Source organism: Morone saxatilis, unplaced genomic scaffold (assembly GCF_004916995.1).
Source record: "Morone saxatilis isolate NCDOM2014 unplaced genomic scaffold, NCSU_SB_2.0 Contig6, whole genome shotgun sequence".
Lineage (NCBI taxonomy): Eukaryota > Metazoa > Chordata > Actinopteri > Moronidae > Morone > Morone saxatilis.
Window position 1 is genome coordinate 10,018,999 of NW_023340206.1, and position 27,216 is coordinate 10,046,214.

The 27,216-nt window shown below is 39.3% G+C and overlaps 1 protein-coding gene across 2 annotated transcripts in view; it reads left to right on the plus strand.

The window, feature by feature from the left end:
* The window catches only part of LOC118339726 (neural cell adhesion molecule 2-like), a 252,040-nt gene extending 227,687 nt beyond the window's left edge, over window positions 1–24,353 (plus strand). The window contains exons 16-17 of one of the 2 annotated variants that reach the window (XM_035677429.1): window positions 11,042–11,249; window positions 23,125–24,353. In XM_035677429.1, the coding sequence (XP_035533322.1) occupies window positions 11,042–11,249; window positions 23,125–23,239 (323 nt within the window). In that variant the 3' untranslated portion in view covers window positions 23,240–24,353. The remainder of the gene's footprint in view (window positions 1–11,041; window positions 11,250–23,124) is intronic. The other variant, XM_035677430.1, reaches the window with a different exon arrangement.
* Window positions 24,354–27,216: the final 2,863 nt, after the last annotated feature.

The following is a 27,216-nucleotide window of genomic DNA, read 5'->3' on the forward strand; positions in this document are numbered from 1 at the left end:
CATCCTATACACTGGACCTTTAATTTACTCCAGTTGTGATATTCATACTAGCTATGAATCCCTTTTCCATGGAGCTCCAAACTTTTCGGTTTTCAATATTGTTAAAGCACAGCCAAAAACAATCAATCTCACAAACATTTAGTAAAAATCGTTATATTGTAAAAGAAAACAAAAAAAAAAAGACTCTACACTTGCCTGTAATGTCAGTGGCACAAACCTAAATGAACATGTTAGGAAAATACTGGAGCTCGTTTTCCATTCCAAAAAGGCACATTTGAGGGATAATTGCTTTTACTTTTTGCTAATAAAAAACTTCACCCTCTGCACTTCTGCCCTTTTGTTTTGGTGTGTAGATGAAAAATGTCATGATGAATCCATTTATCAAAGTAAATTAAATGTTCAAGAGCTAATTACAGAAATACTATCAAAAGGCAAGAATTAATATTAAATCAGTCTGAAAAAAGTAGAGCCTTCTGCTTTACAAAGTTACCATTTCTCTAAAACTAAGTGTAAATAATTAAAACTGATGGCTGTAACATAAACCTCTTGGTTATGGTTGGTTCTTGGTTTCTGTGCTTTTATGTTGAGTAAAATTTGGGCATATAATTAAAATACAATACTTAAGACCTGTCACTAGAAAATATGGCAAAACATTTGACTTTTTTTGTGCCAAAGGACATTTTCTGCCATTATTTAGGTCTATTTACTCATGCGTGATCACAGTAATAAGGTTCTTGCACTTCACTTGAATATTTCCCTTTAATGCAACTTGTTAAATCTTGTTTAAATCAAATTTAACTGACAGTTTGTTACTGGCTACATTGCAGATTCACTAAATAAAAAAATAATTGTAAAAAACCTCTCCAATTCTTCCAAAAAGTGAGAGTAAGGCACCACTGTATGTGATTGCTTGTTTAGTTTTGTTGTGGCTGCTGTGTTTTTCTTGGCTCTCTCCTCTCCCTCCAGTCATGCGCCATAAAAAGCCTTGATTGAAACAGGCATCATAGATTTTGTTTGCAATAATCTCATCAAAGCACTTGAAGAAATAATCTGGAAAGGCCCCTCTCCTGCGAGCTCAAGTGAAACTTTTCCTGGAAGTGATGCCAGCAAATCAAAATGGGGAAATTAGTACTTTTATAGCCATCCATTACAATAATCAATTCCCTCATAAATTGTCAGATTGAAAGTCGTTATTTTTAAAGCAGTGTAATGAAAAAGATGACAATCAACTTTGTTGTTCAACCATTTACTGTATAAAGAGGCCACTCATCTGCTAACCAAGCTATTTTAGATGAAACTTTTCAAATTGTATTATTATGATACTGAATATATTTCATTTTCATTTTTCAGTGGTTAAAGCTTAATGAATTAGTTTAAAAATCATTTTTGTTCCACATGTAAAAGCACTGCTTTGTTGAATTAGCACTGGTGTCCTGAAACTGACACAGCAGAAACAAAAAGCTGTTGAAGTGATGTAACTGAAAATGTTCTCAGATTAAAGCTGAAAACATGGATTTAAGATGATATAACAGTCAAACATCTCGAGAGATACAAACAAGCCGAACCAGTGGGACTTATGTAAAGTACACTATAGTCGACAGACTTATCATATTTCATATTACTAGCCCTTAACAATATGATACAAGATCAACAATGATGTTTACATGTTTGCTCACTCATTTATTCATTTGACAAAGCTAATCCTGTTGAGATGAAAGGATTGTGTTTCTGAGGGAGCGTATTTAACATCCGACAATATCACTATCAACTATGTAAATATTTTATCATAAGGAAGACGAGCTGGCAGCAGACTTCCTGCTGCGATGGAGAGAGCAGGAACAACGGCACAGTTCTAAAACAGCAGTCAGCTTTCATGTGTTTTACTCGATCCTGAGCTTTGATCGGCTTAAAGTCTTTTGAATCCCTACACTTAATAACCGGATCTGCAACTGCACCGCAAGATGTCACTAAATCCTAAACACTGGGCCTTGAATATAATCGAGTTGTGAGATTCATACTAGCTGTGGATCCATTTGCCTTGGAGATCCCAACTTTTTCGTTTTCATTATTGTTACAACACAACTAAAGACAAACCATCTCACAACCATTTTGTAAAATATCATTTTCAAAAATGACTCTGCATTTGTGCATTTGCCTGTATTATCAGTGGCACCATACTAAATGAATACCTTAGGAAAATACTGGAGATATTTGAAGGATAACTGCTTTTACTTTTGGCCTCTGCAAGAGGTGAGATGAGATTTCTCTTTACTCAAATGTCTGAAGGAATCTCACCTTCAAATTCCATCCAAGGCACGATAAAAATGGTTGAAAAAAAACTATATAACACAAGCAAAGTTCAAAATGACTTGAGTCCTTTGTGGACAAATAGAATATATTAAAAAAATAAATATCATGATTGTCATTCAGCTTCCAACCAGGTGACTGTGATGTGTAGAACAGAAAGAGTCCTTGATATGCAGACTGACTCCACACTGAGAAGAAGTCTGTTGAGACTGAGCAGTTACACCTTGTTGAACATCTCCGTTTTGTCAGGGCATAGTTAAGAATCAACGCTGCGCTGTTCAAATATTATCCTACTGAAAGCACTGCTTGAAGGACGAAGTGAAGTGGAGGAGGAACAATGAAAAATAAATAAAAATAACACTAAATGAATGAATACAAAAAATAGCTAATACCTGCTCTATGCTGCAGGATTCTTCTCTTGGCTCTGAACCACAGAAAGTTTCTGATAAAATATAACAGGCGCTTATTTTTGATATCCCCAGGCTTTTAACAGCACTACATACCTTGCCAAAAAACAAGGTAAGGTCTCGCTGTGCTTCGTTTTATAACAGTAATATGTCAATCTATTAATTATCTGAACCATTTGAGCCATTTTAACAATTAAAATTAACATCATGTTGCACTGTGATAAAACATTTTGTTGTAAACAGTCTGTAAATCAGTGTCTTGCTCTGCTGTTTTAACTTGAATTTCGACTACAAGGGTCAAGGTAGAGACGCTTGAATGACTCCTGAAATAAGTTAGAACCGGAGAAAGCAGGAATTACAGAAAAGTGGAGCAAATTTCTTTTGAGGTTCATTGGGATGTCATGTTCTTCTAAGTTAAAAGTAATTTGCCATCCATCCTCTACATTGGCTCCTAAGTGCACTTCAGTCACATTAGGGCTTGTTTGCTTCCTTTTTGGAAATGGACAAAAAGAAAGGACTCGTCCCTCTCCGTCAACATTGGCAGGATTTAATGATTAGCTTTAATTCTCTGAGGAGCTCCTCAGACAAACATCCCCTTCCACGCTCCAAACTGACAACTTTGGAAAAATCCTCGCTGACATCCACAAACGATTATGTTTATCCCCCTACAGATTAGCGCTCGCTACCTTCCCAATCAATGAATGCCCATTGGGTCATCATTAATCGAGTCACTTCCTCTCAGATCTGATCGAGGGAGAGTCAATCACTGCTCAGGTCTAATGACTTTGTATTGTCAAATTGAGATGTGTATGAATGGCTGCAGGTGCCACACACGCTGCTGGATCTCTAGCAATTAAATGAAACCGGTAATGGGCCTATATATCAACAAGTAATCTGAAGAAGTCAGTAAAACTGTTAATAGAGCAGGGAAATAAGAATTAATGGCCACTGTGCTTTACCAATTGGAGAGTCTGTGAAAGCTCAAGTCACACGGAGCAAATTAATTATTTCCAAGAGCTGTTGAGGAAGGACTTTGGTGATAAGCAAGAGTAAATACCTCTTAAGATATAAAAAGAAAATAGGTAAACACATCCTTGTTCTAAGAATATTAAGTTACTTCTTCAACCAAAGTTGGAACTTTATTAGAAACATTTGTCGTGTTGCATGTTGTACCTTCCCTAGGCTTAACTGTTCTGAATTTGTCTGGGACTCCACTTGACGGTGGAGAATTTAAAATTAAGTTTTGTACTGTACTGTAACCCCAGATTCTCGAGGGGGGGCATGAATAAATCTTTAATCAGTGCCAACACAGCAAGACAGTTAACACGGCCAGTTTCTTTCTCTCACGGTTAGCCTCAGACTCCCAACGCTGTTACAGCCACACTGCTAGTTGTTCCCTTTTAAACAGCAGGTGGCATCAAACAATACCCTGAGGAAAGGGGTTACAAATAAGCAACTTAAATGTTACACATGAGCAAAAACAATAGTTATAGTAGTACTCTAATGTCAATTATATAACAGAATATAAGGTAGCACTACCATGCACCTGATCCTGAGATACAGCAGCTGTTAAGATGCAATGAAACTTAAAATTGAAACTGCTGGTTTGTCATTATTTCTATCCTGGACAACAATCTCTCAAAATTAAGCCAGCATCAGTCGCAAAGTACAACTTATTATTGTCCACAGTCCATAATACAGAGGTGATAACTTTTCTAAGCACAATAGTATCCGGACCCTCAGTGGATGTGTTTGACCTCCAACAGCAGAGAATGAAATCTGGAAAGATGCTGCACAATGGATAGTTTTATAGATACAGGAAGGCAAAATATCACAGAGGACAGACACACCACTATGGACTCCAACCAGAACAGTGAAGATTACTCAGGAAACAGATCAAGGACTGTACCAGGTGTGAGGTCCACAAGGAAACATTTTTGAACATGACAATCAATAGCAGCATTGAACTTTTGTACAATCATAGCTCAGAGAAAAAACAAAACATGGACTGTGGGAGCTTTTAATCGGTTGATGCACTGTGCCTTTTGAAATAGATCACGTGTTGAGGAAATCAGTCAAGTTTCTTTTCCTGGTGTCTGACTTGTGGAGAAGATTCCACTAAAAGTGTTGGACCCAGTGTTAGTCACTCCAAGCAATTCTTCTCAATACAAGGCCAGTCAGTGCCTCCTCACACATGCCTTCAGACCGGTGATTAGCAAGACTGAGTTGTGTTGGAAGATAATTACGACTAGGCTGAATCAGGACAAAACAACTTTTATTTAAAGGTGATAATATATATATATATTATCTCACCTCTGCCTGTGTTGCTATCGCAGCCTCTCTGTGGTTTGTTTCCATAGCCGGCCTGCTCCGTGGGCATCTGAGTAGAGCGAATAAAACTGCTATTTTTTCTGATGTAAGTCTGTGAATTAAGGATTTTTCCACGAAAGCGGAGTTTGTGATTGTTGGAAGATTGAAAAAACTAGCAGACTGTTGGGTGAGTCTAATTTAGTTTCTCTCCACTTTGAATGAAGTTGCGATGATGTGCGAGGTAAAATTACTGCTTTTGTCTATGGAGGCTGGTGGCGAGTGATAACAATTTCACAGCTGATTCTGGTCAAACAAAAGGTCTAGCTCCGTAGGGATTTTTTAAATAATGTTGTCAGCCACTTATTATAACAATCTGAGCCTGTCAGTGGTAAAAACAAGCACTTCTAGAGGATTTGTACTTTGGCAGGCCTATTTGTCCGTAAGAATAAATGTTAGCTTACTTTGCAGCCATTGCCACCCTGTTCACAATTACGGATTTATTTCATCACAACTACCGTTTGTGATTGTTTGAAAGACTAAGAAAGACGGTTTTGGTGAATTTTATGTTTCTGTCCCATTGTTTTGGTCTGATGCTGGTGGTCTTGTACGACATCCAATGTCAAGTGAATTTCGTATAACCTTTAATGTATATTTGCAAATCTGCAATGCCAGTCCCCAAATGGACTTTTAAATGACATAAAACTGTAAGCAGTTCATACTTAATATTTTCTGCACATGAAAATAAACCAATGTTGACACGTTTCTGGATTTGAGAACAGAAAATACCTTTAAGTAAATAGATAAAAGAAAATTCCATTTGTTGATCAGGATAATGGTATTTACATCCAATGTGCAGCTTTAGCCCTTAAAGCCCTGCAGGCAGTTTATCACTCTGACCTGTGGGATATTACAGGAGGATGGTTTTCGCAGCCACTGTTAGCTCTTGCGTCAGTTTGAGTGCAGGTGATCATTCAGTACCAAGATGAGAGCAGCATTGCCCTCTATTTTCTGAAAGACCCTCTCACAGAAATGACCCCATTACTTCTCTTTACTCTTACATTATAAATCAACTGTGCCAACAGCAGCCATAGGTGACCACATGAATGTTTGCCATGAATGCTATAAAATTACCACAGAATGAAATAATATCTAACATATTTATTCTATTTTACCTCATACGTCAATGTATCAGGCATAAACAGCATGTGCACATTTTCTTTTTCTTTCCAGTGTTAGTTGTTGGAAGGCAACTTGGCTGCTAACTTGAAACAGCTTGACTTGTGGCCATACACTTCTTGGCTGTGTTTCATCTCTGTTTATTAATTTTAAAGTTAAGCCGCTTGTCATGCTTTAATTCCTTATGCAGAGATCTGAACTGTTTCATGAAGTAAGGCATCTTGTTTCTGGCTCACAGAATAATGTAGCAAAAATAAATCTCAGACTGCAATACTGAAGGCACTAAAGACTAGAGCATTTCCTTTAAGCACATTTCCTTTTACAGTCTCCACATGTAGTTCTCTCCATTCACAAAGTCACAAAGGCACCGACAGGCAACCTTGGATTCTTCTACTTCAAAAACAAAACATTTTTATTTAAAGAAATGCTTTCTCTCCTCAACAAACAAAAATAAGATTCTGTAAAGGAATGTACTTTTATACTGGCAAGAATCACAACTTCATCAACAAAGTACATCAAACTTTATCATATATGCTGAATTGCTACATTTCCAACAATAAGACACAGAGAAGAGCTTGTTCCACCATTGTGGAGCCAGCACAGCCGCACAGCGGTAGCTGGGCTCCCCTTGTAGTGAGAGAGTAGCAAACCGATTGAGCACATCCTGGATGGGCCTGAGCCATTCGCAGCACAGTAGGCAAGAACCAGGGTGTTGAGTCGGATTCGAGCGGCTACCGGTAGCCATTGTAGGGTGCGGAGGAGCAGTGTCGCGTGGGAGAACCTGGGTAGAATGAGAACCAGCCGGGCTGCTGCTCTTGACACTTGTTACCTGCAACACATTCAGTGTGACGCTCAGAGAGCAGCTGCTGAATCCGGACCACAACCTGAAGCTGTAAGACTTCAGTACAACTGAGCAAGTGACACAGTTGTTTTTAACATTTTTATTTTATTTATTTTTTATTCTCAAATGTCAAATATTAGGCTAATTATATGCACACTTTAAAGGAAAAAACGCAACCTGAAGGTTCTATTCAAGAGGTTATAATTCAAAATCAAATTTCTTGTTTGTTTTCTTTATGTCTAAATGAGGCTGATATTGAAAAAGTCCATGGGGGAGTCGAGGTCTCGCAGTTAGTTCAGACAGGACAGTGCAGAGATTACAGCTAAAATGTTGATATAATTCCTTCAGAACAAAGTGTTGGTGAATGTGATGGACATGGACAAACCAAGTTATAATGACGCAAGTACCCACGCTGGTAAATGTTCATGGGAGGTTTCTTGTATTCTCCTAAAGAAATCATAGTTTAACTTTGTACTTTGCCAACTTTGTAACTACAATGGTTTCAGCATGAGAGATTACATTGAGTTTTAGAAGCTAACAAAGCAGAGGCCGCCCTGTAAACTTGTCCTCTTAACTGGATTTGTTGTGCCATGTCTGTAATGTGTAAACACTGACAATATTGATAGAATATTTTGAGTTGCTTCTTCGGCCAGTAATATACCCTTTGTATTTTAATATATTTCAGTGTATCTCAGACTCAATTCTTCTTGAAATTATTTCCAAATTAGGGAGTAGATGTAGTAAAATGGCTGGCAGAATGTCTACAAGTAAACAAGCGTGTAATGTATCAATCCAACCTCAAACTGTCAAGCTGCTGCTAAGCACTTTAGAGTAATACTCCTTATCGGATGAAAGTCTGATGTTTATGGATTTCAGTCTTTCAGGATGAAGCTTTTGCTGGCATCCCGAAAAAATGGCACCCTATTTAAAATCTTTATCCAGGAAAATAAATACTTCAAATAAAAAAGATTTCTACTAGTTTTCAATTTAGGAGTAAATGCTTCCGCTTTAACTTTTTAATGTGTTTTTTTATATTGAAAAAACACCACAAGGTAACCTACAACTTTGTTGTAGGTTTGACTTAATGTTTTTGTACATAATTCAATAATTCTGTGTACATTTATTACAAATGCTCCATTATTTGCCTTATCATAAATACCAGGGCTTTATGTGATGTAAAAATGTAAACACCGATATGAAAGCTTCAGGCACTGCAGTCTTGTGATGAAAAAGAGTGAAGTGTGGCTTAACGAATGGATTAGTATTCACTTTGTCTCCTGGAATATGTGAATGCTTCAGGGGAGCTGGAGAGGTGTTGTTTACCACCTCTGAATCTGTGGCTTCAGCAGCCAAATTAACTGAGATAAACTTTCAGAAGGTGAGATACAAAACAGTAGCCTGTGGCGGTGAGAAAATATTGATCTAGTCTACAAGTTTCAAATCCCACATCCTCGGGTTCACGAAAAAAGCAAAGTGTTTTAATAAGAGTTACTTTTGCCACAAGGTTCTCTTTCTCCCTCTCTGTCTTTCTCTTTGTCTCTCTGTGCTTTGACTCGCTGCCAGCCTCCGTTGTCTGCGGTCTCAGCTCGAAGACAAGAACAAATTCACCGACACAAGAGTCATTTGGGTTGTGACACGCAGAGACGACTTCCAGCGTGGAGCATGGGTTTTTGGAAATTCGCACATTTTTGTTGTTTTGGCTCAGTGCTCCAGCACACTGGATTTGAAACGAAACGGTGACTGTGAGGTTAAAGTGTTGACTCGCAGCTTTAACTTGAGGATGTTTTCAAACAGTGTATGAAAAGCAGCCTTACTGTATCATTGTCCATAGTCATTATTTCATTTCAAGTCCAAAGTGTTGGATTAGACAGCCAAAACAATAAAATAAAAAAAGCTTAAATACTCCTTGTCAGTGTCTGAACATGGTTTGTTTGTTGGTAGACTATCATCTTTAATGGGCACTCCAACACTTGTATAATGCTTCATTAATAAACTGTGGGCATGGAGTTTGAAAGACATGGACATTTCCTTGGCTTAGACTGTAATGAAAAGGCTGCATTCTGGGGAAAAAAGGAGCCATATAAGGGACTAAAACTCTGGATATTTTTGCCTGTGCTACAAAGATTTTGACCTTTTTTTGTTTTAATCTGTCTCTAGCAACCCCTTTAATTAGTAACAAGCAACAGCTTTTTGTGTACAAATCTTAAAATGACCTGAACCGCTTTCATTGGATTCACAATTGTTCTAAATGGTACTGAATCTAATTTACGAAGGCACAAACATGGTAGAAATTTAGTTTATTTTTGATATTTTACTGTAGTGGACTTTACAAAATGAGAAGTGATATGATAGAATCCTGAGGCTTTGTCAGAGTTTAGTGAGGATTCAGTTGTACACCATTAAAATATTAAACCGCCTTTTTCCAGCCACATAATGTAAATGCATCTAAAATCAGCCAAAATCCTCGCAGATACACCGTATGTGGGCTGTGGGAAACTGACTGAAGGCTGGTTACAACTTCTGTATTCAGCTCACGTTCACTTTATATTTTGCCACACAGGACAGAGGAGACAGTGGAGAGCTCTGGCAGCATTCACTCTTCGCTCACTGGGCTTTATTTAACTCTGAGGTGCCAGACTTCACCTCTCGGCCATCTCTGTGTGCTTACACCTTCATATTGATGTCCGCTCCCCCTTTTTAACTCACAGTCTACTGAGCACCCATATGAGAGCACTCTTAAGTAGGAAAGTTCATTCACTCTCGCTCTTCCATCGCTGATTACTCCTGGCAAGGTCTGACCTCCAGCTGCCAACAGTGATCCTACTGTGGACGTTCGGTTCGCCCAACCCCAGGATCACTTAAGGGCACAACTCTGTTCAGCTGTGCCCACTGGGAGCCTCTCTTTGCTGCACTGCCTTCATTTTCTTATTACTTTCATCTGAAAGCAGGCCCTGCTGCTTGTTCCCGACTGAGCTGAGAGCCCAATGTGTTTTAGAGCGCCGTATACTAACGGATCCGAGAGAAAGTGTTTTTAACTTTTAGCTGAAAATTCCGACTTTGCATCCCACGTGAATTTGTTTAAGGCTGCAAGCTATGAAATAAAAGGGGCCGAGTGGACACAGGGGCTGAAGCATCAGTATGGTAATGCTGACGCTTGCTACATTGAGCTGCACTTGGGAACAATATAGCTGAAAAGTGTACACTACCTTCTGCACTTGTAGAATCAGAGATGTTGACACTTGGCACATGGTAGAGAAGGTAGTTGCAGGGCCTGAGGCCAATTACAGAAGAAAGGAATGTGTTTTGTTCTGTAGTTTCAGGCCTATAAATTGAGTTTTGTCAAACCATTTCTGTATTTTTAAGTTCTTAAACAGATAAGAAGCTGCAAAGCTTCTGATATCACAAATAAATCACCAAGCAAAGCCTTTTCCACCTGTTTTGGGGGGGCTGTAGATCTCCTTTTTCTAATTTCTAAAGTCTTTGAAACTTCTATTACGTTAAAAGTTTGGACGTCTGAAATTGATTTGTTTTGGAGGAGATTTGGTGGAATCACACTAATAATCGGGATCCTCCGCTGAGGATTGCGTGGAGCCGAGGCGTTGTGGATTAGGACTTATCTATGTGTTGGAAACTATCCAGCTGGCTCTAGAGGAATTCATTGACCTTCGAGTGGTTTTGAAAGTAACCACAGAAAAAGTTTTTGGGGGGTAAGTGTGCTCTTGTTTGGTACAACCCTCTAGTTTTCTGGTCTCACTTACAGTGCTGTTACACCCACCATGTATGGATTTAGGGCGGGGCGGAGGTCAGGCCTCGTCTCAGCAGGCGTCCGACCTGAGAACACGTCCTTGAGCGAGCCGATGAACACCCACCAGCTCCACTCTACACCTGACCCTGACCTCTGTCTCTATCTTAGAAAATAAGCGTATGAACCAAAATTGCTAACAGTGTTTTTCCCTTTGTTTTGTGTCGTGTGTCTGTGTGTGTGTTTTCACTGCCTTAGCAGAATCCCTGTTCAGCGGCCTGGGGCTGGGGGCTGTGGTGGGCCTCGGACTGGGAGCGCTTCTGCTACTGCTCGTGCTGGTGGACGTCAGCTGCTTCTTCCTGCGTCACTGCGGCCTGCTGATGTGCATCACGCGCACTCTGTGTAGCAAGAAAACAGCCACCAGTGGCAAGGGCAAAGAAATAGAGGAGGGCAAGGCCGCCTACCTGTGAGTTTCTGTCTCTTTTATATTGTTTTTTGCTTCAGGAACTTTAACTCCTTCAATCAAAAGTTTTGATTTCCATGGTGACAGTTGGAATCAGTGTCGGTCACCAGGTCATTCATGCTTGCAGAGGAAGCTTCTGCTGTGGGTGTATCTTAATGCTTGTGGGCTACATTGGGTCAATCTGTCAAGTACTGTTTCTGCCAAAAAGGATTTTAACCTATTAGTCTTGATTATAATGTCACAAATTGTCTCTCAAGTCTCACCTGTCAAGTAGATATGAATAGCGCAGTGACACTCTTCATGTCAAGCGCAGCCTAGAATCCACTTAGTTCCCGCGAGTGAGAAAAGAATGACAAAAGGAGACTTGTTTTTACTATTTACTGTAGGTACACCTACAACAGCCGCCCAACCACCCTTTCAGCCACAGTATGTCTTTGATTATGTCTTCTTCACTAACATCAGTGCGTTTCATAGTGTGCAGTGAGTTCCCTTTTGAAGTATCTCTTTTGCATGCATTGAGCGTATGTGTACATTCATGACGTGCATGTTTGAAATCTCACGTGGTCACATGTTTGTGTGTACCTCTGTATTTATGTAAATTCTGCATGCAAAAAGTCTCATACCACTGCATGTATGTAGAGTAAACAATACTTTGCCCTTTTTTTCCCCTCTCATCAGATGGCATGCAATTTAAAAGCCTCCTCCCATGAAATTCATATTACAATCGATTTTCAGATTTAGTCCCAGTACTATTTTATGTGGGGTGCTAGCCAAACTGAGGTTTTGTGAGACGTCACCCACAGAGTGTGATTCATTAGCCTCAGCGGTGCCATTTTTGTGTTGCAACTGTCAGTGTGCCAGCCCAGTGTCTGGGATGCAGAGAGAGAGAGGGGCACGGAGAAAAAGAGGGGGAGGTGGGTGACTTTTGCTGAGTCACTAAGCTCACAGTGCTGGAGGGCTGAGTGACTGCCTGCCCAGACAGCATGCAGGATGTGCCTCAGCTTTATGTTGGAGCAGGCACTGTAGCAGCAACTCACATAGGCATTTACAGGCTGTGTGCAGCTATATGTTGCTACTACAACTTCTTCATGGATATATTAGAGTTGGTAATTTATTACAGTCACGTCACAAATACAAAGCAGAGTCGCAGACACACAGTACGGGGCATAAATTGCAGTAGAATGGTAAAATGGCTGTGACAGGCAGCGGTGGTGTGGCTCAATATTTCGTTTTTACAATCTGCGTCATCTTATCAGATTTTGGTCCATCGTTCATATCATATGACTTTTCTCCTGCAGCTTTGTTGCCGAAATACACTTTAAAATGGACTTCATGGGACATTTTATTGACCAATTTAAAGGAAATACTCCAGGAATTTAGTATTGCACTTCCATGAACTTATAAAGGGCAGAGGCTATCCAAGATTTTATTTCTACCAAGGTCCAAAAACACAGAATCCTACATTTCCATTTTTTTTTGTCGCACATGTGCCCACATATTTTAAATCACATACCCACAATTTGTAACTCAGGCTTTCTGTTAGACATTTGTAGTGTTCTGGTAAACCTGTTAACTTGAGGGTTATCGATTCTGGGAACGCTGCCATTGCTGAAAACAAGTCCCGATGATGTAAGAAACACTAGCAGTGAAACCCTTGCGAAGCTTTTGAACAAACCCGTTCATTAACCAAATAATTTGGGTTAAATTATTTTCCAAACAGATTCAGATATAAACATCTATCACCAACTTCCTGGTTCACTGTATGTGCACATGATACTTGGTGAGAACAGTGGCATCATAACCAATCAAAATGATAGCTAAAACTATGAAAATATGACCCAGGTTGTAAAATTACTTACTACTTACAACAAATACTATGTAAAGCTGTGACTCCCAAACTGGCAACCCGTCAAAGGGTTCACAAGATAAAACAGAGCGGTCGCGAGATGATGCTACACAAATGTAGGCACTTTTCTGTAATGTTGGGCTCATTTTTTTTTGATGAAATACTCTTTGAAATACTCGTTCACTCGTTTTACATGTTATTCAGATGGCACAAGCTGAGCAGTGTGCAGTCACAACTTATAGAAGCAAGCAGGTTGTTATTAGCGATTATTAGAAACTTCCAGCTCCCTGGCAATCTCCCTCCAGCCACCTGCCACCTTATCTTCGTTTTTAGTTAAATGAGGAGGTATTGTATAGATATCAGGAACAGGAATAACTAGAAACGGGGTGTCCGACAGTAGTTCAGCTTCATTTATATTAGGAAATTCTAATATAAAACAATGCAGTTAAACAGATTTTGACGCTGATGCTCGCCAGCGTCACATGCACTGACACATTGTCAGAGTTAATAACCAAACTGTAAATGTCAACATAGCATTTATTCCCAACCCAGATTACTTGTACTCCAGGTGCTGCTACTGCAGTTGCCAGGGTATACAAATAAAGATATCTACAATAATGTGGATATCTATATTTTTTAACTTATTGTCACAAGAACCAATAAACTACCAGCTGTGTGATAGGCAGATCAGCAGCTACACCTTTCTGTTAGTGTGTTACAACCGGTGTCTTTGGGTCTCCAGATTCTCATTCTCAGAAATTGGTTTCATAAGTGACAGCACCGATGGCCATAACAGCAAAAACAAGAGTCTGGTTGTATAAAAATAGAATTTTCCTTTCAGTTAGTGTGGAGAGAATGAAGTAATGCAGTCTATACAATGACTCATACCACTGAGCTGAAGGGAACATAATGAGATAACGCTTGAGATAATACAAAGCACAGACACTCCTACTGAGTTTGCAAGATGTCAGTAATGCGAGTCTGAAGGTGTTGAGGGGTAATAAGTTGTAAAGATCAGCAAACCCTGCGCAGCAATATCAATGATATCGATAAGAGTGTACACAGTGATGAATAGCAGGAGGGTGATAAGTGGCACCGATCAGAGGGGGTTTGTTTGGGTGTGTGTGAGTGGAAGTTTTTAATGCGAGGTTCTGTCTAGTGAACAGGGTCACAGGCGGTCTTTGCTGCCTGTTTTCTCATCTCGATGTGGTGCTCAAGCTTAGCAGGAAGCGGCTGGCAGCCATGTGCCCTCTCAACAGCGCAGTTTTAACTCTAAGGCAGAGCTGGGCCGACGGATGATGGAGGATGGGAAGGTGTCTTTCCATTATGAATCTGTCGAATTGTGCCAAGATCAGTGGGAGAGCCGTGCGCTCCGTATACCTTCCTCAAGAAAAGTTGAAAGAGTGTTTGCAGTGGCCCCATTGACTTCAAAAGTCACTTCTTTGGAGCGTAAGTTCTTGACTGTTCGCTGTGATGTCTGTGATGTCTGTGGGCCAAATGGACAGATGGAAAAAGAGTGGTACACCTATAGTCTGGACCGGTGAATGGAGCGGTGAATCTGTGCGGCACAGATATTGCACTAGCATAAAGTATAATAACGTTAAATTATTATATATTTTTTTTACATTTGTACATCAGGGAATTTGGAATTAATTAGATTGTGACTCTGTGACTTTCTCCAGGTGTTTTTCTTGCTATTCACTGCTAGCGATAGTCACAGTGGCAAATCCAGTCTCTTCCTGTCAGTCAGTGATCCAGAAATAGATTTGTGAACCTGTCTGGCCCTTCAGTAGCCTCCCAGCAAACACCTGAGGGACAGCGTCAGACAGAAGTTCAGTCTTGCCATAAACACAGAACTTAATTGGCTATTGTTAGAATAGTTTTATGCTGATATTAGCTCAGCTCACATTGAATAAAGTTTAACTTTTCTTTTTGCTGTAAATTGTATTTTTATCCAGGTTTTAGCAGAGTTGCCTCATCGACACCCAAACATTCACACAGTGTCACAACACGATACAGTGTCAGGGCGCAGTGACAGTTGATCCACTCAGGTGATGTGGGAAAGGTTCATGCTGACGTCAGTGAACAGTTTGCTGTTTACTCAGACTTCAGGGGTTAGAAGATAGGCTCAGTGACAGATTAGACGCGGAGCAGACCAAACTTTTGAGTATCGTCACACTCTGTTGACTCACGGCAGGAAATAAACAGAATGCCAAGTTATAGTTGAGGCTCCAGCATCCTGCAGCGATACAAAGATAAAAATAAATTCTACAATTGCATCAGATGCACAAAAATCCATACTCATAGCAATTTTATATATATTATATTAATCATTTTATTTATACTTTTTTGTCAATTCATGCACTGCTGTCCAACAATGTCTGAAACAAATATTTCAAAAGAAAGAAAGAAACTCCATTTTCTTAAACACGGCTGCCTCAGATGGAACAAGCTGCAGCCTCCAGGGTTCATCGGTTTGCTGTCTTTGTCTTGTCTTTGGTTTGTATTATTTTACTTCCGTTAGTGTCACAATCAGGAATCTTGAACTTTTTTGACCTTTTTTTTTTTCAGTTTTATTTCTTATTCTGCAGCGATAGCGTTTGCTAGCTAATATAAACTTTTATATAACAGGGTGCTCCCAAATGATCAATGTTGTACAGGGACACGTGTCTTGAGTCACGCATACTCAAAACTATCTTAGCTTGTCTAAAAAATGTTTCTAAGCAACACTGTAGATCGCTGCCATGGAAACGCCCACCCAGCAACCTTGAAGCTTAATATACTGTTTATTCAAAAAATGTCCAACAAAGGTTTTTTCTTCTTTTGAAAACCTGTCAAATATGCACAGTAGCTGCAATGTCTTCATATTTTGTATTCTCCTCACACAAAATGTGAGGAGAATTTAAACTTTTAAGAAAAACTTGAAATAGTTACAAAAAGGCATTTCAAAGTTTGCAAAGTGTCATAAATATTAATTAATTCAGCTGAGAAATACAGTTATTACAAGTTTATAAGCTCCAAGAACAGAAATCCTTTCACAAAGCTCTTGTTTAAATAATTATCTTTTTTTGATGTGTGGACTGACACGTTTAGATTTTTGTGTTACTTCCTTTTATGCGGTGTAGTAAAGTAAAATGTGAAATGTGTAATTTTCACGTTTATTAAAAAGGGATGGGTCCGATAACGGTGCTCATGTAGGCTACTCGTCATTTTAATCATAAAACTTACCCTGTACAACTCAACGGCCGCATGGCGTTATTACATAACCTCTCGTTGGTTGAGCAGGTAGGCAAAGGAGAGGCAATATAAGTGTTTGCTGTTCAGTACTACCGGTACATCTCTATCATTAAACATTTAGTTTTGAGATGTTGTGTTGCAGAAAACGAAGTTAAAGGCACTGTAAATTGGTAGATTATTACTCCTTTGGTCAGTCATCCATGATTTGATGCTCTACTGTAATTACTGCTGGAACGTTTTGTGCTGCATCTTATTATAAAAGCAAAAGCACACCCACACCCTCCCCCCAGTTTCAGTTTGTCTAGGAGAAGAGTTTCCATTCATCCTTCCCATGCAAACGAGCTGATTTCTGTAACAGGTCAGGTATCAAGACCCCCGTGTAAACAAGTGTCCATCAGCAGCTCTGTTAAAGTGTCCTTGACCAAGACTTCCACTTCTACGCTCATTGTAAGATCCCGTGTGTCAGCTATGGTAAAATATGCCCGCTGCGAGAATAAATGTAAATGTAAAGGTTTAGATAAGAGCGTAAACAAACACTCCCCCAGGACGTGCTGTGGTTTAGACCCTAGGCCACCTAATTTATCTCTGTGCAGAGCAGTGATTGTAGTCAGCCTTTATGGCCTGGCGTAGATGGCCTTCTGCTTAATTAACGTCAGCAGAGGAAAGAACAAGTCACCCCTGCTGTGCTTTGGTGTCACTTGGAAGCTTACAGATTACAAACACACATCTGCATACACACTCTGATATCTCTGCGGCCCACCGTGAGGCGCACATAGCTGCCGGCTCTTGCAGCATTAAATCAAAGAGGCTTGTCAAGACCCAGTAGCATTTCAGTTTGCTTTGTGTCCCAAACATCATTTTAGATTTAACCTCTGAGGGAGAGTATGTGATGAGTCATGTTGAAGTCAAAAACATTGGAAGAGGAAGCACACTGCGGAAAAATAGAGGAAATGCTGAGTGCATCCTTTGACTTTAACCACAATCAGCAGTCACAGGTTTATTGTTAAAGCCAGTCAGATTTAACTAAGTATATTTACTCAACTACTGTACTTAAGAATACATTTGATATTACTTAGTTAGTAATTTCTATATTTATACTTGTACTCCACTAAATTTCAGTTGGAAATATTGTACTTTTTGCTCCACTTCAATGATTGGACATCTTTAGTTACTATTTATTTGAACATACAAAACATAAAAAGTGCAGCTGAAATTCCTGAGTCATTGAATGATTCCAGCTCTCAGATATGAGGATTGTCCTGTTCATCATTTTAATATAATAACAATTTTAATAATTTAAATGTATAGCAGTGTTAATGAGCAGTGTGAAGGATTAGAGGATCACTTCATTTCTCAATGTATTCTGAATTTTTATAAACTAAACAATCAATCAGCGAATAAAGAAAATGATCAGTGGATTAATCCATAATGAGAATAGTTCCAGCTCAACCAACTGCAATAGTAAAATCCTGCTTTTACCTTTAATAGTTGAGTCAAAATCATCTAATGATATCATATATAATAGTATATAACAGTCCCAGGGGACATTTTCCTGATTATACCTACATACTTTTACTTAAGGACTGTTACTTGTAACTTTACAGTGTGGTGTTAGTACTTTTACTTACTTTCCACTATTGGTTAAAACTTTACATACGTGTAAAACCAAAACTCACAGTGTGTAGCTGTGATGGGGACTCTTTTGTTATTCGTCTATCGTTTCTTGTAACTGGGAATTCACATCATCAGATGGGAGACATCAGTGTCTGATGTGCACAAGCACCACTGAAGTGTATATCTGTTGAAGTCACGCCAACTGCAGCCCATGTTACGGTGCCAAAGTCCTCAAAACCAGCTGTGCTGTCAGCAGCGGGGGTGACAAACTCCCGGAAGAACATCAGAAACTTACTGGCCAAAAGTCGCTTTCATGTAGGCTCTTTGAGAAGCATAAAAACTGTTGGCGTGTGAGGATTTACAGTGGCCAAAGAAAATAAATTCTCAGATGTTTGACGGTCTAATGGTAAAAATGCATTATTTAATCATAGAATGCATCTTGTCAAGAGTGAACTAAATGAGTACTGTAGATGGAGCCAGGACATGCTACGGTAGCTCTCCCCCGGTGCTCCTCCCTCTTGGTAGCAATGTTAGCTGGCCGGCAGATAATAATGAACGTTTTTGTTGGTATTTCTTGCTGTCTCTGTTGTATTGGCTTTCATGATACTTGAAATTTACTTTCAAATGCCACAAGTATTTATGTATTTACTACAAGTTCAGTAGCCCCACCAATTCATAATTAAAATAATTGCGCCCCCAACTAGCTCCAGTAAGAAAAATCTCACACTCCACCTATTGTTCAATTATTCAAACTCTCACTCTCTATAGCTCTATAAGCTCCAAGTGAAACTGGGAACCTTGATTAATTAGCATGGAATAAGTTGACGTGTAGAGAGTGTATCAGCTGCCTGTAGAGATTATAATTCACTCAACACACAAGAGGAAAATAGAGACTTGGAATGTGAAAAAAAACACAGGTGGTGACATTTGTTAATAAGTTATTGTTACATCTAGCTTCCATTAGCCTCCACCAGTCCCCAGTATACATTAAACATTGGCATTGCATCAACTCTTTACTGACAAAGGGTATTTATATGTTGGTTCAGTAAATGCAGTCATGATTCCCATGATTTGCCGTCCACACTCAAGAGAGGAAACGAGCGGCAAGACCTTCTCGTATGTTGAGAAAACCTCCCAGTCTGAACATAAGTCCAATCTGGGTATGCATGGAGCTAATGGGACATGAAATTGGCTCCACTGTGTGGGAACTTTAACATCCACCAATCAACCGAAGGGGAACCCCCTCTGGCCAGTTGCAATATTCGGGCTTATTAGGTACAGTATCACGCAGGGCGACTGTTTTACATTCACGATCTCACTCACTGAAAAACCCACTTGGAGTTGGTAAACATCGAGAAGGGCTATTTGGGGGTGATTTTGTGCCGATATAAAATGTCTTTTAAAATTGTCAATTCACAGTTTATGTAATAAAAAGTCCAATATTGTGAACCATGACTTTCCACTGTGGTACATATATATATATATATATATATATATGTATAATTATTATATACATAGTATATACACTATATATATATATATCTTAATATTCTATATATACCTATATTATATGTATTCTTTTAATACATACAATACATATATAAATATTATATATATATTATTATATATATATATATAACATACATACACATAACATACATATATATATTAGTAGATATATTAATAAGAGAGAGAGAGAGAGAGAGAGATATGATTGAGATATAAATGCTGTAAAAAAGAAAAAAAAAGAATAAAGCTCCATTGCAGCAGTTATGTGCATTACAACCTTATTTTGATCTAAAATTGGATTAAAGATGAATACAATTGAAGTTAAACACCACAGTGAGGGATGTTTTACTCCAAATCCCACTAATGTAATAATATATGAATCATCCAAAGACATTTTATCTCATATTGAGTTACACAGATTTGTATTTTTTCAATGTCGGGGATATTAAACCTTCAAAATGCAAATAGTTTTCTGTGTCATGGCTAAGGACGAGGGTAGAGCAGAACCCTCGAGCTGAAAGGTTTTGATGGATGGTTTTATGCAAGGTGAATAATTAACAAGAGTTGGAAGTATGACAAAATAAGAAGCAGAACAACCCGCGAACTCAGGAAATAAGTAGCCCTCAGCTAAAGAGTGCTAACCCCGGCCTGCTGGTAGCCAGATGCAGATCATTTTAAAGCACGCTGAGCAGGATCAAGTCTACATCTGCTTTCTTTGCTCGTGACCGAATGTCTGCAAATCTCTTAATAGAAAAATGATATGAGGGACACCAGTGCACTGATGGTGAATCCAGGTGAAAGCCCCAGTTGATTATTGATTTCCCTTATAGAATCTCTACCAATCCCAGAATATACATGGGAAAAGAGGATTTTGAAGCTTTGATGTGCAAAAAGGGCTGCAACTTAACATTTTCCTCATATTTTGTGTTGTCGGGGTTATGTTTATTTTCTGCGTAGCAGCAGGCTTTTGCTGAGGGACAAATTGCCTTGAGACGTCTCCTTGCTGAAATTACAGCACGTCTTTATTTCTAAAATGAAGCGACAAAAAGACATCCGTTGTTCCACATGGGTCCCGCTTCATATTTTCACAGTGAATGTTGCTGTTGGTTTGTCAGTAAGTGCTGTTTGGTTAGGCTTCAGTATTTCAGCAGCTAGAGGAAATAAAACCGACACTGCTGAGGAATTCTTTAAAAGTCTGTGTCCTACAGAAGATTAAAACTCTGCAGATGTAGCATGCAAACATTAAACTACCTATAATAGCATAGAAAGAGGATTTATGTAGGGTTTTTTTAATAGCTACTGCCTAATTGTGGGCCATTTTAAATATCCAAATACAGAGTTTAAGTAACATTAGAATATAAATGCTGGTCATTAAAACAAAACACATACCTCATAAACTCTAATACATAGTAAAAATTGCACCTATTTAGGTCACGTTATGTCAGTGTATTATTCTGTTCAGACTTTTACCCAGTCACTGTATTAAGTGCATTAGGATACAGCAGTTTTTTGTGCTGAATGCAGATAAAAGCTCTCATACATCACATCACAGGGAACTCAGGCTGGTTAGATTTTCATCTGGTGGCCACATTATCGTAGAGATAAAGCTGTGATGTGCTGCAGCTGAATTCCTCGAGACAAGACTCGTAAGGGATCAGGTGAAGAAGCAGTCAGCCAATCAGATACCCCATGCCTAATAACATATGCATGTGTATTTTATCTTTTTTTGTCTTCCTCTGATTGAATAAAATCAAAAGAAAATGGGAGATGTGCCAGCTCTGATGTTATTCAGGTCAACACAGGCAGAAAAATGATAGCACGGCAGTGAAACAACAGCAACAACCAGCCAAGATGAGAGAACAGTGAGCTGAGGAACGCCATTGATGATGTTCTGAATGTGACATTGGCTGTAATATTTTGATAAAATGAGTTTCTCTGGTAATAATCACGCTAATACACACAGGATAGGATCTTTTAGATCAGTTCTCTTCAAATCAGTGCTCTTAGAAATTGTGTTTCTATACTAATAAATGCCAAATGAGTTTTGAAAGACATGCTGCCTGCCATCACTCGCAGTGGCCATATTAACTTTAGAGGACCCAGAGGTAAAACTTTCCTATGAGTCCCTATCAACCCCCCCCCCACCACAACTATTACCTCCAGGTTCCCATGAAGGTGTCATTAAAGTATACTTTTAGTCCCTAGTGTGGTTTAAACTCCAAAAACCAGTGGCTCCTGAATCTCCCATAATGTAGCTCGATATCATCTTTTCATCAGACTCTTTGTGCCAGGAAAATGTCCTTCAAACTCGACTCATTTTATACGCAGGCTTTCTGTTATATATTTGTAGTCTCCTTGCTAAAGCTCAGCAAACCCTGATGACATCTCTGTCGCATTGGGAGGGCTCCAGGGAGGTCATTATACGGCTCTTACTACAGGCTGAGTGGTGCTCCCCATGACTTTAAAACTGACGTTTATACGTAAAATAAGTGTCTCTAAACTTTAAATACAGTGCAAACAGCTGCTTTTATATATTTCACCCAGCATCTGATTAGTACTCTTGCTATGCTGGAATGACAATACCTGACCTCTGATTTTCTGCAGTCAGTTAGTTTGGGGTAGTTTAGGAATATAGAATAAAACCAGACCCCTCTGTGAGAGAAAGCCAAAAGCAAATAATGTAACATTCAGGAAGGTCTATTGGCAGAAATGTAATATAATATTCATAAGTATGTTTTTATTAGTGTATAATCACCTGAATGTATCATGGGAATCGTTGTTTTTGTGATTAACGTTTTTATCTACAGATAACCAAGACCATGGTTCCCTAACTTTAACCCTAATTTGAACACTTTCTCTGTTTCTTAATCTTCTAATGCTGTTATCTGTATCTGTTCAACCAATTCAATTATCTGTATTTGTATCTATAATGGAAATAGGCGGGACTTAGACTGTAAGTGGGCGGGGTAATGGGAAATTTAAGCCTGAAATGAATATGAGTGTTTAGGAATAGAGCTTCAGAGGAATGTTTTTAAATCACAGGAATAAGAGTACTATTTACTAAAAGTTGCTATATTTAATACAGATATCGACACTCGTAAAAAGTGCATTATCTGTACCGGATACCCGTTTCAGCTGAGTACTCTGCTCAACCCTAATGTGTTTTGAGGTAGTTACTCTAGAAAAATGTCCATTAGTCATCTCAATACAAGCAGACTGACAACTTTTTTAGGTTAGGTCTCCAACCATCGCGGCCGAAGTGAGGTATGACTACAGATCATACCTTTCCCTGGGCATGCAAGCCAGCAGAGGCTTTTATATTTAATGTCCCTGCTGCCTTTTCACTTCAATTAGATTCAGCTTTATTAATCCCAGTGGGGGCAACTCATTCACGCACCAAAAGGTCTAAAAGGTGATTACTGGTGGGCTCTTAAGCAGGAAAGTACAGATTTTTTTGGGAAAACCATTAGGCCCATGCACTCTCATGGCAGTAATTCAGTCCTAATTTAGCTAGCATTTATTGTATGTGCCTGCTTCATACAAAAATGTCCTCTAGGTGGTCGAATCAGTGCCTGTTCACATTAATATTACATGTGTTTCAAGTTCCTGTCATTAGCCAAATGGGAAGCTTCAAATCTCACATGCACTTCTGTGTTTCTTCTTCGCCCGCAGGAAGCTACCGCTGAAGGAGGAAAATGGGAAAGAATCTCTCAAGCCGGATACGATTGAAATCAAAGTGCACAGTGACAACAGCATCCACACAAAGGCCGACGACAGCAAAGCGTAAAAGGGTCGGTCCCCTCGCCACCAAAAGAACATTCGGATCAAGAGACCAAAACCCAGAGAAACTACAACACTGGAAAAAAGTGGAGTAAAATACCATATCTGTTTATAACAATGCCCCAGTGAAAGGCATGTGTAAATACAAATAATAGGGAGAAAATAGAAAGAGAGAAAGGGTCAACCTTTTAGACACCCTGATTGATAAATATATCAAAAACATGGCTTCAGTGGACGGCTTGTTGATCAATGATTGTATTTTATTTGTCTCACTTTATGTTGTTGGTTCATAACTGTTGTTTTCCTTCCCACCCACATAAGACTAAATTCAATGCAGTTAAATGGTGATCAGTCACTTCTGTAGCCCAAACTATGACTTCTCACACAATCACAGATGCAGGCAAACCTGCTATGCTAGTGTGCCCCTGAGCTAACAGCGCTAACGCCCTTCCTCTGTTTTTGTCGGAGCGAATGCGCGGTCGATATCACGACGATTTCCAATGCCCGAGCGTTCCACCACAGCAACCTTTTTTATGCTTTTTAATAGCTTGGTGCTGAAGCGTTGTGTTTTTCGAGCTAGCTGGCTTCAGTAACAAAAGAGGTAAACCACTCTGAATGAGGAGGTTTTGTTGCTTCAGGTTAACATGTCGACAGGTTCTTGTGAAAGGGGAAAAACTGTATGAAACAGGACCTAATCATTAATCATTAAGAGGAATTCGGTCTTGATAAATGATGACTAATGTTTTCTGAAGGGCTATTGTGGGTCGTGGTTTCTGTTGACAAAAAAAAAAAAGACAAAAAGAAAGAATGTGTTGCAGTCTATGAATAATGTGCACTGATGTCATTGTTAGTAAAAAAGCCTTTTATATTGACGCTGAATATTGTTGACGCTCATTCTCTTAACGTGTGCATTAGTATGTTTTATTCATTGTTCAAACTGCAAACGATATTCAGTAGAGTATACTGTTGCCAGTTGTTGGTTAAATGCAACATGAGTATTGAAAAAAAAAAAAAACGATGTCCCACAAATGGTGTCATGTAATTGTTGCTGTCTGTAGGAAAAGCAGACTCGACTACGGGAACAAACGAGTGTGCCGATGAGAACTGAATCAACACGTTTTAAAATGAACCTGTTTTTCTTTATTCATTCCTGTATCAGACTGCCATCAGATGCATTTTTTTGTTTTTTGCTTGGTCTGATTGCATTCTCTCTGATGTTAGTGTGTTGTACATAGGGAAAAAAAAAGAATATTTTACAGAGCTTTTATTAAATATATCCTAAAATGATTTGTCTTTTTTTCAAAAAGGCAACAGGCTTGGCTTTTTTGTGACGCTCCTCAGATGAAAAGCTGTTTTCCTCTTCTGTTGTGTTTGGTCCAAAGTTCAGTGATGGTGTAATACTGCTTTTTCTAGTCATTTGCTTTCCCTTCTGGAAACCGTGCCCTAAGCTATTTCACAGCATTTCAATGGAGACGGTAATTACGGCATTAGTGTGCCTTCTCTCTCTTCTCTCTCTCTCTTTTTTTTTTCTCTCCCCCGCTTGGGTTGGCCCAATGCCTCCGCGGTATGCAGGTGTGGAGAGCCAGCAAACATTTTTTGCCTGCCTATTTTCCACAGAAATTTGTCAGGACGAATGAATTCTATTGTGATGCTTTAATTCTGGGAAAATGATAGTTTTTGCGATTTGGTCGACGACACTGCGACGAAAAACAGACTCACCTAGTACAACTGGATTGTCAGAGTGATGCTGTGAATGGCTGCGAAGAAAATCTGTTAAGCAATTAAGCCAGGGTCGGAGGTGTCTGTGAGGTGTGGGGCATTGGTGTGTGTGTGTGTGTGTGTGCATACATGCATGGGTGGGTGAATACACTTACCTACTTGAATCAGGTTGCATGTATGTCTGTTGAATGTTCCTGCACGTACTGTAATCATCTGTGTATGTGTGTGTGTGTGTGTCCCATTTAGATTTTTCACAATAAGTCCAAATTTCAAATATAAATGAAAAAGAGTTGCAAAGTTAATATCTTGCTATTCTGGCGTTTATGTAGTTATAATTTATTTGTTAATTTTGTTGAATATTTATATTATTCAGTACACTTTTCAGTTCCATGATGCATTGTGCAGCAAGTCATGTAGCTCACGACTACGTGCCGAGTATGAATGTCCGAGTGCTGTGAGCGCGTTCCACTTAGAGCGTGGAGTGAGTTGGCGAGAGCTCTCACCCTGAGCTTCAAAGTGCGCTCCGATAGGTAAAACCTGATTATGTAGTTCTCGACACAGTGATTAATTCCCCCAGGCTGCAGCACTCCACGCGTGTGTCTGTGAGCCGCCACCCCCCTCCGCCACTATTCCCTGCCTCTCAGACACCATTGGTTTTTATCTCAGCTTTGTTTTCTCACAGCGAGCCCTTGTACCTGCATATCTCAAATGGATGGTCCTGCCATGGAGTGGTTCCGCTGCCTGTTACGATGACTGTAAATATGGGAGCACAGTGCCTGGAGGCTATACGATTTGTACATGTTCTTTTGTATTTGAATATGAGTCTAAATACCCAACTCTCCCCCCTCTCTCCTCTCTCTCCCCTCTCTCCCCTTCTTGTCCTCCCCTCCTCTCGGTCTCCCCCACCATTCCTCTGTCCTTTTTCTGTAGGGGGTAAAACAGGTGTGTTTGAGCTCAGTGTACAGTTTGTGTCCTCTTTGTCCCCATGCTCCCTGTGTCCCTTGGACTGTCCCCCCGCTGAGTGTGCTTTGTGCAGGAAGTGGGAACTATTGATGTCTCTCTGTACGTACCTGTGGAACCTTTGTGACTCCTGTCATTTGCCGCTGTAAATAAACATGTCCTGGTAGAAGAGAGTGAGATGTTGTCATTCATTATTTTATTTTTGCCTCTTTACAGGCTCTCCAGCTCATATGTGGGTCTCCAAAAGGATCAAACAAGTATTTTTGAGCTGTAGCGACTATCAAAGGTAATACTTTAGTGGAATAGTTTTGGATGAATGTTTGCTTTGTTTATTCAAAGGTTGGCGGCAATTTTCAAGATGATGCTTTGTCACAAACGTAGATTACAGTGCCAAAATTGCAGTAGATTTTTTTCGTAGTTCAGCATTTTGGGAAATATGTTTATTCGCTAGAGGAAGAGGAAATGATCGATACCACTCTTATGTCTGTAGAGTAAATTTAAAGCTACAGTTAGGAGCTAGTTAGCATAAAGACAGGAAACAGGAGGGAAACAACTAGCTTCACTTTGTCCAGAGGTAACAAAATCTTTACCAGCATCACTAATAAACACATATCTTAAACTGCGTGTGTAAAAACATCAAATTTGGCTCTTACAGAGTGTTATGTGCCAGAATATTTATTTGCTAGCTCAGTGACTTCTTGACATTTCTGGTCACCTTCCAACCTGACAAGACTCCAAACAGTTTAGAGGAGGCCTTAAAGGTGATATTTGGCTAATTTTGTGACATTCGCACAGACAGGCTAGCTGTTTAGTCCTGTTTATAGTCTTTATGCTAAGCTAAGCTAACAGAGCTCTGGTTGTAGCATCAAACATGAGTGTGGTATCAATCTTCTCAATCTTTATTAACCTCAGATAGGCCATAACTGCACTGGCAGATCGGGATGTTAGGGACAACTTAATTATTATTGAACTTGTTGAAGACAAAAATGTAATAATTGCTTTAAAGCTGCCAATTACCCTTTAAAGCTCAAATCATTAAAATAATGTACGTATCATTCTTTGTTCAATTTTTTGACATTTTGGTTTTAATTAACTTGATAACTGATCAGGCAACAATTTATAATGTCTCAAATATCTACTAATAGGCCCCGAGCATATTTAATTTATGTGACAGTAAAAAAAAAAGAAGAAAAATATAAAATGAGTAGAAGGAAGTGAAATTAAATTCAGATTTTTTTCCTGGTTGTCACTATGAGGTAATGTAACACTGACCTCCATGAGTAAAGATGCTGTTGTAGATACTGA